The sequence below is a fragment of the Gracilinanus agilis genome, chromosome 1, assembly GCF_016433145.1.
Source record: "Gracilinanus agilis isolate LMUSP501 chromosome 1, AgileGrace, whole genome shotgun sequence".
Classification (NCBI taxonomy): Eukaryota; Metazoa; Chordata; class Mammalia; order Didelphimorphia; family Didelphidae; genus Gracilinanus; species Gracilinanus agilis.
Genome location: NC_058130.1, coordinates 615,149,013 through 615,163,113, shown reverse-complemented (window position 1 = coordinate 615,163,113; position 14,101 = coordinate 615,149,013). Strand labels below are relative to the sequence as shown.

The 14,101-nt window shown below is 35.7% G+C and overlaps 1 protein-coding gene across 1 annotated transcript in view; it reads left to right on the top strand.

Moving 5' to 3' along the window:
* Positions 1 to 14,101, top strand: part of FARS2 (phenylalanyl-tRNA synthetase 2, mitochondrial) — a 433,185-nt gene that overhangs the window by 194,274 nt on the left and 224,810 nt on the right. The window contains exon 3 of the mRNA XM_044683724.1: positions 7,440 to 7,599. Coding sequence (XP_044539659.1) covers positions 7,440 to 7,599 — 160 coding nt within the window. The remainder of the gene's footprint in view (positions 1 to 7,439; positions 7,600 to 14,101) is intronic.

Below are 14,101 nucleotides of genomic sequence, written 5' to 3'. Positions count from 1 at the left end.
TAAGACATCCATTGCGACACTGAACACCTTTGCTTAGCATTTACCTCCCTATCCGATGCTTCATTTGGTATACTCAGTGCATCACTGAATAAAATTATCCATGTATTCACATGTGGAATCTTTTGTGATTTCAACTTATATGTGGGAAAGAATTTTTTTCAGGAAACTTTTAATACTGCCTTTTGATCTACTGAGTCAAATGCTAATTTGTAACCAATACACAATTGATGCAGTGGGCTCATATATTCTCTATGCTATCTTGGTCATTTATATACTAGTGAAGATGTCTGCAATATAAGATCATCTGTAAAAGCCTATCTGCTCCTTCTATTCTTTGTATACATCACGGATCCCCTTGGTGAATGCACAGATCATTTTCATATGCCCATACTTCAAACATCTGTGATTTCATTAATGTGGCCAAGTGTTTCCACTAATACAGATTGTATTTCCTCTACAATTTAGTGTATTGTTGATAGCCATTGGATGTAGAGAGCCATTGGAGAAATAGGATCAAATTTAGGGCCTGTTATCTGGATTCCCTACGTGACCAATCCAGGCTGAGGCAGTCTTTGTGTTTGGTTCTGGTCACCTGAGTCCTGAAAAGCTCTGGTACCAGCAGGTAGGTTAATCCAAAAACAACTTGATCCCTCCAAAAGGCTATTAGGAGTCATTTAGATTTCAATTTCACAAACTCAGGCACCTCTGTGTTATCAGAGAAGATCTTCTAAAGATGGGAAAGTAAGCATATGAGTGTCTTCTAATGCTTCCCGTCCTCTGTCCTGACTTTAAATGTAATAGACAAACATGCTGATTTCTTTTCAATCATCTTTTTATGATTAAAATATTACCCTAAGAAGGGAAAATGATTTTTTCCCTTTTTTTGCTATTTCCTTCCTTTTGAGTTACCTTGAATATTATCCCCTGAGGCTTTTGTTCAACATTCATCCAAGACATTCAACTAGCAAATGAACTGTGTGCAAAGATAGGTGCAAAGGATACAAAGGTACGAAATGAGAAGGAAGAGATTACTTTTAGGGATGTGGAAAATGGAAGATATCATAATGTATATGACATCTAAACTATTCCTTAAAGGAAGAGAACTATTTCAAAAGGTGAAAGTGGAGTATGCCAAGGAATCCCATTCTAGGTATGAGAAATAGCATGTAATCAAAGGCAAGGTATACTCCTTATGATAACTATTTGATGTAGGTGGATTTTTCCTTTTTTAATTGAGGCTCATTCACATTAAATGACTTGTCTAAGGTTATATAACTACTAACTCTTTCCTCAAACCCTATATCTTCTAACTACAATCTGTTTTTATTTTCATTTGTGCTATATTTTTTTCTTTATTCAGTTGTTAACGATAGGTTTTTGAACAGAGGAATAATGTAGTCTTTTGTTTATAGAGTCTATCCCAAACATCACATTGAAACTCTGTTCTCATTATGTACTATATTTCTTTTTCAAGAACTGGTGAAATAACAAATTGCATTTATTTTTGTTTATAGTTTTACTTTTACTTACTTTATGCCCATTGGCTTTCTTCTTGGGGGTACTATAATTCATCTTGTTCCATATTTTTCCTAAAGATTGTTGACAATTATGTTCTTATGCCTATTCTTCCTCTAACTATGTAAACAGTGAACTTTGAGCTTCATGAAGAAACTATAGTAGGGATAGAACTTTTCTCTTGAATCACTTGGGTTAATCTGAGTAATAAAATGCCAAACCAAGTAAAGAGAATAGGAGAAAATGTACCATATATCATGGGTCTTTGTTTTGCAAAGACTTCAGAAATGTATTTAGTATGAAAATTATCATATAATAAATTGTATTTTCTCTGAAACATAAACTCAAGTAAGTGGAAGAATAACATAGTGGCAGGTGGCAAAACACATTAGACCAAGAGTCTTGGTTCTCATCTTGGCTTTGCTATCAACTTAGTTCTTGGCAATATATCTCTGGGCCTCAGTTTCCTCTTTTGCAGCATTAAAGATTAGAGGAGATGATTTCCTAAGGATTCTTCCTGCTTTGTTTTATGTTCTTTTAAAATTAAAATTTTTTGTAGATTCAAGCTTTCATAATAATTTTCTGACATTTTGCAATGCACATTCTCCCCCTCTCTCTTTCCTCCTCTCTTCCCAAGATGGTAAGTAATATGATATAGGTTTTACTTGTGCTATCATGAAATACATATTTCCATGCTTATCATGTTGTGAAGGAAGATATATACCACTTATATGAGAAAAAAAAACTCATGATGGAAATAAAGTGAAGAATAGTATGCTTCAACCTGCATTCAGACTCCATTTGTTCCTTCTGTGGAAGTGAATAGCCATTTTTGTCATGAGTTTCTTGGATTTGGCCTGGAACTTTTGCATTGATTATAATATTTAAGTCATTGATCATTGTAGATCAATGATATGTAGATAATGATCATTGTACATTGTTGCTCTTATTGTGTATAACATTCTCCTGGTTCTGCTCATTTCACTCTGTATCACTTCATGTAAGTCTTTCCAGGTTTTTTTTTTAAATGATCATCTTGTTTTGCCATTTCTTGTGGCATAATAGTTTTTCATTATAGTCATATATCGTAGTTTGTTCAGCCATTCCCCAGTTGCTGGACATACCAGTTTATGCTCTTTTGAATTCTAGAAATATTGGCTGTCTTGCTGAGATGATCATATCAAGAATCGGTACTCTTTAGTATGTTGATATTTAAAGCCCTTTATTTTAGCTTTGTTGGGGGTATGCTGATGAAGCCAAGGCCATAGAACTAAACCTTGTATAGATCTGTTATCTTAATTATTATATATTCAACAATATATCTGCCTGTTGATAGTCATATGAAATGACTCACATATGTTTGATGTTGATAAAAAAAAATGTTTTGGGGATGATGTGTTGCCTCCCATCCCCCACCCCCTGCCAAAAAAATAGAACAAAATAGTGTTATTGAAGCATCATTAGAAATCCACATAAGGGTACAGAAGGATGTTCAAAGGGAAATTTAAAAAAGCAGAACAGGTATGGAAATAAAGTGTGGGGAAAAAAAGCAAGCTCTATGTAATATAGATTCATAAATAAGTGCAGCTAGATGATACAGTGAACAGAGCACTAGAGCTGGGTTCAGGAAGACCAATTTCAATTTTAGCCTTAGATACTTCTTACCTTTGTAACCCTGAACAAGTTACTTAACCTCTCCCTCAGTTTTCTCATTTGTAAAATGACGATAATAATAGCTCTCACTTCCCAGGTTTCTCTTAAGAATCAAATGAGATATGGAGGCAGCTGGGTAGCTCAGTGGATTGAGAGCCAGACCTAGAGATGGAAAGTCCTAGTTTCAAATATGACCTCAGACACTTCCCAGCTGTGTGACCCTGGACAAATCACTTGACCCCCATTGCCTACCCTTACCACCCTTCTGCCTTCGAGCCAATACACAACATTGGCTCCCAGATGGAAGGTAAGGGTTTAAAAAAAAAAAGAATCAAATGGGATAAAGTGCTATATAAGTGTTAGCTATAATAATTATTATTATTACTATTATTATTATTATAAGTTATCAGTTTTACATATATTCTTTTCCTTTTCTACATTGTATTGGGATATATTCTCTTTTGGGGGAGGTGTTCATTAAATTCAGAATTTAAAAAATATTAAAATTAAAAAAAGAGACCTCTTGTTGTGCCATTCATTTTTCATTGTTCACTTATACCAGTAAGCCTGCTGGCCAGCAGTGGAACAGGCAATAGGGCCACAAACATTGCTTTTACAATGATGTCCTCCTAGCCATTATGTCTTCTCGGCTGATTTTCTGGCCTTGGATGGGTTGTTGAGGGTAGGACTCCTTTTGCCTTTATTAATAATGTAATGAGATCTGTTTCAGCAGAGGTGAATGTTTAAACCTTAGATTACAAGGAGCTCTGGGAGCTGGTTTAATAAGGTTCTTGAGCAAATACACTATTTTATGGGTTAAAGAGGTCAGGGTGCTGATATAGGATTTTAGTCTCAGATGTGTCCAATTAGGAAGCAACAGTCTTTCAAGTCATTGTCTGATGAGAAGAGTGGAAAGATAGCTCTTCTCTAGGGTAGTGCAGAAGTAATAACAAACAAGGTCAAAGTTGTTTGTTTTTCTTCTCAAAGTCTGCACTTGAAGGAACCCATTGTGGTTGTCCTTTCAAAAGGCAATTTTTAATATTAATAAATATACCCTCCCAAACTACCATCTTTGATATCAAGGTGAAATGAGCTCTTCCTTTTGGCCTCCAGTGCCTTTTGAGGACCTGCTTTTCTTACCATTCCCTCCATCATGCATTTCTGGAAGCAGCATAGAAACTATTTAGTAGTTTCTTCTGCTTTCTAGAAGTTTTTTCCCCCCTGCCTTCTAGATATACAAGTTATTTTAGGTTTTTTTTCCCTGAGCTTTTTCTTAGGTAAAACAAGACTTTTTCTACTCTAATGAGCCCTAATCTTTTTTTCCCCTAATTTAAAAGTCTTAACCTTTGTGCTGAAATTATAACTGAGAGATGGCAGGGCTAGGGACATACCTTGTAGTCATTAAGCTTGGGTTTTTTTGTGCAGTAAAGGGATAGTGGCATTGGATTGTGTTTTTTTCATCTGTGCTTCCTTCCTGAAAAAAAGAAAAGACAGTTACTTTGGAGTCCAAATTTGAACTCCATGGCAGAGCAGTGTCATTACTTTAGATTATAATTACTCTTCTGTCAACACACTAAGACTATATGTTGATTTAATGTTCTGTGCCAGGCCATACCTCTTAGGGAACAATAGTGTTCAACTGAAGGCTTAAAGCCAAATACAGTAGGAATGGGGATCTGCAGTGGATATGTTCCAAAACCTGCCTTGGATGACTAAAACCATGAATATAAGTGAATACCTGCCGACCCAATGTATATGAGCTTTCTTTCCCCACTCTTGCCTTTCAGCTTGGTGCTCTGTGACATTCCTTTCCACGCCTCACCCCCACCAAAACCTCTCATATTAAAGAAAAGTGAAATTAAAAGTGGAAAAAAATTACCTGGCAGCCATTTCTAGGCAGTGTTATTGCTTTTTAAAAAATGATTTGTTCTTTGACATTTATTTTTTATAATTTTATTTTTGTCATGCAAAACATACTTTCATAGTGGTCATTGTTGTAAGAGCAAACTCACATATAACCCAAACCCCAAAATAAAACCATAAATACACTGATGTGAATGATGACTCCAACAGATCTTTCTCTGGAGATGGATAGCATTCCCTGTCATAAGTCTTCCAGGCTTGTCCCAGGTCATAGGCAGGGGTGTTTAGTGGTTGATTGCAGATAACTGCAGATAACAAATATGAAAACCATAGATGTGGGGTCCTAGTAATGTTTTTTGATAAGAGATTGAACCAGAAAAGATATTACTGGAAAACAGACTATTTTGACAGCCATGGCACAACTTTTACACCCAAACGACTGTTGACACGTTCATTATAATCACCTTGGATGGTCATACATCTATCTCTATGATGCTGTAATCATGTACAACATCTGAAAATCTCTTTTTTGTGGGAATTGGCTCAAGATCCTGAACATCGGGGATATGATTTTTTTAGGCCAATCAAAGTCACTTGGAGCCATGTTTGGTGACTAAGGTGGGTGACTGATAAACGTTTTAATGTTTTATGGACAGAAATGAGATGGGTAGCTCACCAGTTGGCTCTGAAAGCAGTTCCCAGGAGGAAATCCAAAACTATTTTGAAAATGACAGAATTTGTGTGGCCTCCCAAAGTCACACCTTTGAAGGAAGGATCGCTAATTTGGTTGTGCAGTTTCTGATAGCTTAAGAATTCTGACCTAACTTTCGCTTAAAGTGAATTTTTGGGAGAACATAACTGACTGCATTTTGTTCTATATTTGCCATTTTGCTGTATATGACCTCTGTATCAGTTGTAGGACCAACTGCAATAGTTGGGTTCCTTCAAGTGCCTTTATTTTGCTCCCATAATTGGTACAAAAGGATCTAATTGCTTTTTTAAAAAGTGGGAGAGGGAAGGATTTCTGGAATATACCTCTCCCTTATCTAGGCAGATAATTTCCTTTGATTTAGTGGACTAACAAGGACATATCCTTTGTCCATCTCCTGTAGCTAATGATATACATTCTCCTTAACAAGCACACTTTATTTCCTTGTAACAAATTGTACTTCAATGTGCAGCCATCTTTTCCCCCTTTATTTCATGTAATATATAAATATTACTAGTTGAAATTGTGAATCACACACATTCCCATCAACTGCTGGTTGGGTATATCATACTCTGAATGTAATAAAACCTGTCTTTCTGATTTGTGCTGGCTTATTGGCAGTAGCTAGTAGAACTGATGCCTAAATTTGTTCAACACTAGTATAAGTATTACAATAGCAGCTTCATTATTTTATGGTTATGCCATGTATTTATGTCCTCATCTGTTCTTTATCCATTGCTGGATAATCACAATGGGGCATTTCATTTTTTTTGGTTAAGTGACTTGCCCACATTGGCTCTATTCACTGTATAACCTAGAAGTGGAAGAAATATTTCAATGTAATTCAAAGGCCAAAAAACCCAGGCCAAAATCAACTAGGTGGCCCAGTGGATAAAGAACTAGATTTGAGGTAGGGAAAACTAGAGGTCAAATCTAGCCTCAGGCATTTGGTAGCTTCTTGACCAAGGACTAGTAACTTAACTACTATCTGCCTCAGTTCCTTTAATTGTAAAATTGGAATAAGGATAGCATCTATTTCCCTGGATTGTTGTGATAAATTAACATATGTAAAGTGCTTATAAAACTTAAAGTGCTATATAATACTAGCAGTTTTTATTATAATTATGTGGATTTTTATTATAGGATAGAGTGAATCAAGAGTAAGAGGCCTGCCCTCTAATTCTTTAATCATTTTCCAAAATGGCTAATGTGAGCTAGGTGTTATGAGTCTTTTCCAATATTCCTAGCTATCAGAGAGACTGGTAGATCTATTGGACTTGAGACTTCTAAGTTCTAATGGGCTGTACTCTTGCAGAATTGGGCCAGCAGAAGGAGGGGAGGGGAAATAGGTCATTGGAGTTCCTGTGCTAAGCAGTAATGAGTTCAGCCCTTAGAGTAGCCCCTGACATTCTAACCTTGCCAAGAGAGGGAGACCTATTCTTAAGCAGAAAGCAAATTAACAACAACAAAAATGTCTTGATATGTTTTCCCCATACAATGAACACTAAATGAAGGTGGCTCTGATTCCCTTCTGACTTCTGTTTGTTTACTTATCAGAAAAAGGTAATGTATTTCTTTCCTATTTAGTCTATGACCTGGCATCATCAATTTCCTGTGTTATTTTGTGGAACTTGTTAAAACATTTTTGCTTTTTATTTGTTTAAACGAACTCAAGCCGTTGGTTCTCTTTCGTTTACAGTTGTTTGGTGACAATAAGGATGGAGAACCCTTCCAGCTATTTGAACAAAGTAGCCGCTCTGCCCACAAGCAGGAGACTCACACCATGGAGGCTGTAAAGCTGGTGGAATTTGACCTTAAGCAAACACTTACCAAGCTTATTACACATCTTTTTGGAGTTGGTAAGTGTTCAAATACTTTCATCTGAGATGATAGGATTCCCCAGTTATCAGGTTTCTAGAAACATCATGGTTAGTCAGTCCTAGGTCATCTGGATTAAGGCACAGAAAAAGTATGCAGATTTTGTGAAATAAAGGAATTTATGGTTCTTTTTTTGGTTCCATACAAAAAAGAGTGAGACTTGAAGACAAACTCTCTAGAGGCATGGGTTGGGCCATTATCTGTGGTAGAGGAAGGTAAGATAAGATGAGAGTCAGAAAAAGAATCAGAATCTTTATTTGAGAAGAAAATTAGTAAATATTGCATGTAAGAAAAAATTATTAGTGGTAGATGGCAGGAATGTCATTAGATCAGATTTTGCATATTGAGAAAGATTCTTATTCAGATGGATGCCCAGGGAAAATTGGACCATGGGACAAGTTGATTGGGAATTTGAATGGTAATTATTAGTTCAGGATTTTTGAGAGAATTGTTGCACTGGAAGAGGGGAATGGGTTTTGTTTTTTGAGTCGTAGGACCTGAGTTCAAATCTCAGTCCTGCTCTTTTTTGCCTGTCACAGGGAATTAATTATCTTTAAACCTCTTAGTACTTTAGAATCCTCATCTTTAAAATGTGGTATTTGGATTAACTGAATTTTGAGGACTCTTCTAGCTCTCAGTGGGTAATGCTATAATTCAGATCCCATACATTGGTCAGTATATTCTGAAATATTTCAAACTTGTTCCAAATACTCATTATTTATTCTTTTTTTTTCTTTTTTAAACCTTTAATTTCTGTCTTAGAATTAATACTGTGTATTGGTTCCAAGGCAGAAGAGTAGTAAGACTTAGGTAACAAGGGTTAGTTGACTTGCTCAGGGTTACACAGGTAGGAATTATCTGAGGTCAGATTTGAATCCAGGACCTCCTGTCTATAGGCCTAGCTCTCAGTCTACTGGGACACCAAGGCTCACCCTGTTTCCCCCTTTATTTATTCTTAATGAACTTTGAAAATGAGTTCTGGAGGTATTCCCTCAGGTTGTTCCTGGCCCTAAAGAAGCTCCTTCACAAGAGTTTAGAGCCTCCATTGGTTATTAGGTTCAAACCTCCTATCCAATGCAGGAATCCCCTTTATAAAATATTTGACAGGTAATTCTCCAGCTTGTATTTGGACAATTTTTTTCATGATGGAGGACTCACTATTTCACAAGACAAACCATTCTATTTTTGAACAGCTTAATGATTCAGAATATTCTTTATTGAGGTGAAAACTGTCTGCCTGAAACACCTGCCTATTGGTTTTAAATTTGCCTTCCTGAGTCACACAGAATAAATCTAATTTCTTTTCCATTGGCTAGCCCTTTAAAGATTTTAAGAGAGTGCTGTGTTTCCTATAAATCTTTTTTTCGAGGCTGAACATCTTTAGTTCTTTCAACTATTTCTCAGAAGGATGTGGTTTTCAGACCCTTCACCATTCTTCAGGAAAGTTCAAATTTGTCAGTGTCCTTAAATTGAAGTGCCTATAAATTAAATGCAATAGATGACAGAAGACACAATGGGTAGTGTTTTTAAGGATTGTTTACACCATTCTGTTGGAATATCACCTAGTTGGTTTGTGGGCTGAGCAAACTAGGCAGAGTCCAATGGGCAGAGAGACCTTAGGCTTTGCCAGAGGCTAATTCCTTTTGGCAGAAACCACTACAATGTATTTCTGAGCAGGGGAAAGAGATAGTAGAATTTTGCTAAAATCCAGATTCTGTTTGCTTTATCTCAGATGACAAGTAAAGAGCAGACAAGCATCTTTTTTTCCCCTGTTTTTTCCCCCACTTTCCTATGATTTCTTAAGAAATTCTTTGGAAACAGGATTGGATGTGGGATTAAAAAATTATCTCTTAGCATATTTACTGAATTATCTGGTTTGTGGAAGGATTCAGCTTTCTGTGGCATCTAGTTAGTGCAGTTAGAATTTTAATGCCAAAATAAACCCAAGGATGGTTGTTCCATCCCCAAAGGTGTGTAAGTTTTGCTCCATTCCATGGTAGTATATATAGCACTAATTCTGTCCAGCTGTTATAAGACTATATTTCATTGGTCACAGTGAGATTATTGGAGAAAGTACGGATGAATCAGAACAAATTTATCTTTCCTACAGGAGAACAATTCAAGGTGCATGCCCTGCTGAATGGGGTGGGAGGTTTTGTTGATGAGATCAATTTTTAAGGAAGACTTCAAAATCAAAGCATTTATGTTGTTTTCTACGTCTTACAAAACACTACACATATGTCATCTCATTTTTATTTTACTGAGGAGGAGAAAGAAGCTTAGAAAAGCTAAGTGAATTGCCTATGGTTACACAATGAATAAATGTTGGATGTGGGAACTGAAACCAGGTCTCTCCTCGTACCACATCTTGTATTTTCTCCATTAAAATAGTCAACCCTGTAGTTTGAAGGAAATAAAAACAACATAAAGCAATGGAAAATAGGATGAGGATTTGAGAAGAAAAAAGGAGAGGGGAAAAAGATCACTAAAGGAGTTAAATAAGCAGGGAATGTGCAAATAAAAAAAATTGAGAGGCAAATACAAAAAGAACTCTTAATGTTATGAAATAAAAGGGAGGACAACAGTGAAAACATTAAAACCTGAAGGGAATTTTAAAAAGTTGAGGAGTTAAAAAAATCAAAAGTGGGGAAAGGGAGTCATTCACAAATAACAAAAATGATGACTTGGAAAAAAGTTTGCATAGTAATATCTTACATATAATTAGAAGCCAAGTAAATGCTTGAGGAGTGAATAAATGAAATAAAATTATAAGTGGAGTGAAAAAATAAGAGAGTGGGTTTAGGAAGAGTTAGCAAAACACCTACAATAGAACAGTTGTGTTTTTTTCTGAGAAATAGAATGACTTGGATTATGTCAAACAAATAGTATGCTGCAACACTCTTAAGTGTTGCCCTAAGCAGATTAAAATATAATTGGGAAATACTTAATAAAACAATTAAAAATAGGATAGAACATAGACAATGTTAAAATGTGGTTTTCTAAGTTAATAATGGGCTCATAGAGATTGCCCACAGAAATATGTATGTATGTATGTATGTATGTATGTATGTATGTATGTATGTATGGTTTAGCTGCCCTGCTTTCTATTTGAGTTTAATTTCATGGGTGATGAGGATAGATCTCTGATCCTAGATTCAGGAGGGCCATCAACAAATTTTTTTCAAGAACCAAGATGCGGTTGGCACTCTATAAACAAAGAAATGCCTTTCAAATAGAGCCTTGAAGATATAAATTCAGTCGTGTAATTTGTTTCATAGTTTTTATTTTGATTATTTGTACAAGTTATGAACCTGCAAGATCAAGTGAAATTTTCCAGTTTCCTTAAGAAAAATGACCATCTGTATTACATGTAGTTATGACAGTGATGGCTCCTTGATCTAGCTACCTTGCTCATAGCAGAAGTTCTTAAATAACAAATGAGTGATAACATTTGTTGCTTCCTTATTTCAGGGGGAAAATATATATTTTATATATACATACATATACATAATTCTCGAATATTATATATTACATAAGCATATGTATTATATATGTACACATGTTGTTGGTTAGTTGTCTTACTTGTGTCTTGACTCTGTGATCTGTTTTGGAGTTTTCTTGGTAAGGATACTGGAGTGGTTTGCAAAATCCTTCTCAATCTCATTTTACAGATGAGGAAAGTGAGGCAAACAACATTAAGTGACTTGCCCAGCATCACCCAGCTACATGTCTAAGACCAAATTTGAAATCAGGAAGAGGAGTCGTCCTGACTTCAGGCCTAGTGTTCTATCTGCTGCATGTATACATGATACATACATATAGATACATTATATATCTTTTTTTTTTATTCAGAATTAAACTGTAAGATTTCAAGAAATGTAGAATTTGGGAAGCAAGCCCTTTACTGATCCCTTAGTTACTGTAGCCCCTCAGTTTAAGAGAAGACTGAGGCCCCAAAATTGACTTGCCCAAGACTGCAAGGCTAATTTTTTTGAGATTTGGACTCTGTTAGATTCCACTGTGCTTTACTGCTAGTCCTAAGTTCTTTTCACTCCACCTTATTACTTTTCAGATTTCATTTTAAGAAATCTTGCTCTGGTGATGGTAGATGTGTGTGTTACCATTTCAAAAATCTTTAAGACCATCTTCTTCCTGGTGGCAGAGTCAGCAGAACTTTTATTATCCCTTTAACTTGTCCTGCTGGGGTGCTTTCTTGAGTTATAAAGCATATTCCATTCATATAATCCTGTGAAGTAAATAATAAAAATATCATTATTCCCATTTTACAGATGAGGAAACCAAACCTTAGAAAGGTTTAAACTTGCCCAGATTCACACTGATATTAACTTTCAGAGCCAGGGGTCAAAGCCAGATCTCTTGTCTCTAAGACAAGTGCTCTTTCCTCTCTCCCCACTGTGGTTTGTATTACACATTCCATCTCCTTAGAGAAAGTCAGTAATTGATATGCACTAAATTTATTACAATTGTATTTTCAAAAATAACATATCTTTCTTCTCTAGCCTTTCTCTGAATACAATAGAACTCATGCAAAATCCTAAATACAAACACACATTAGCTTTTGATTTTTGCCCCATTTCCAAAAGCAGTCCTGTGTGTGTATGTGTGTGTGTGCGTGTGTGTGTGTTTTTGTTGTTACAGAGACTCTCATGAGCAAAAGTGTATAAAATTGTGAGTTGAGATGCTTGCTGTGTTTTACACAACTGCTGAGATGCTAGGGTTTATATTAAACAAAATGGGAAATGTTGGCCCAATCTATGACCATTTAGCAGCTGTTATAGAAAACAGACACGTGCAGACACAGCCTTTTCATAGCATGCGCACTGCATATTAACAACCCCCCAAAGAGCCTATGCTGTTCCTGAGAATGAGTATTGTTTCTTTTGGACTCTAAGATTCTTTCTTCTTTCTCTCCTGGGCATTGCAGAACTGTGAACTCTATTTTTAAAATATTTTATTTTTTGCCCTTCTTGATGGTTAGGAAAATGGCCTTCCTCTGTACTTCAGCCCCAGTTAGATCTGGAATTACTGGCTACATTTGAAAATAGAGGGCTGATGGAGGTAAAATAACATGAAAATTTTATTTTAATTAAATAGGAACTCAGAGATTATGCACTGTATGTGCACACATTCAAAAAGTCCTCAGTAAATCAAGCCATTTCCAAGTACTTGAGACTTATGGTAAGGCTGTGGTCCTTAGGCAGTCTTCCCTATTCCCAAGAGACAGGAATGACTTAGTTACCATTCAGGGAAGCTATGAACATCCTGTCTTTCATTAACTCCTACTCCAGCTCTCTACCTCCCACCCCCAGGTTCATCATGAGATACTGAATCCTGAGAGCCATAATACAAATCTCAGAGCAATAATTCTATTTTTCTTCTTGTTATGAATGGTGATATCCTCTGCAGAGTTCTTGAAATGTGCAATAACCTCTTTTATGTTCTATTTCTTTGTTTCTTTGTCTTATCTTTTCACCTTGGTCTTTTTATGACAGATTCCTTTGCACCTGAAAATCAAAATTAAAATTTCACCATGCTGTTTCCTTGTGGCAGTTTGTGTCCTGTTATTAAAGCTCCTGTTTTTTAGAGTGTAGTTTATTGTTTCTGTTAATGATTTGGTTGTACCTCTTTCCTGAGGCTATTTTAACAGAGAATGCAGTTTTAGAAGAAAAAAGAAATGAAACACCCTCCAACACTACTTTTATTCTATTTGAATTTTCTTAGTTATGCGTCAAAATTTTTTTTCTTCTATAATTTTTCAAAATACTTTGTTTGCAAATCTATTGCAGATAAACTAGGGTGAGGGGTTCAGGATTAAGCAGTTTATATTCCTCTTCTCTTCACCTGCAATGTCAACCCCTCTCTCTATTCCCTCTTGACCATGTTAACTCCAACTATTAAGGTCCTTTAGAAATCACACCTCAAGTTAAGAATTCCCATAACCTGGAAGTGATCCCTCCCTCAGCTAACTTCTTGATACTTTATATTCTTTACATGTATTTGTCTTATTCTGATTTATATTTACTAGTCTATTACTAGATAGATGGTAAGTTCTTTGAGGTCAGGTTGTCTCACTTTTTATTTACTTGTTTTTCTCCTCTAACATTTTGCACAATCCATTGCATTAGCAAGCACTTATACAAGATTTTTTGGGAAAAAATAAATGGTCAATTGGTGACTGTGGAACCATTTTAACATACATTTGAGGGACTTGGAAAAATGGGGAACTTTGAGGTGAGAGAGGATGATAATAAAGTAATAGTTATTTCTTCAAGTCAAAGGAAGCTAATTACTTGATTAAAGAAAATATATTGAAATTATAAAACTCAAAAATGAATAAGCAAAATAAATTTTTTCAGAGAGAGGGACGATAGTATAGATATTTAGATAGAGGTTTAACCTTAGAGTAAGGAAGACTCCAATTTGAGTTCTAATTAACCAGAGATAAATTACTTGATCTCTCAT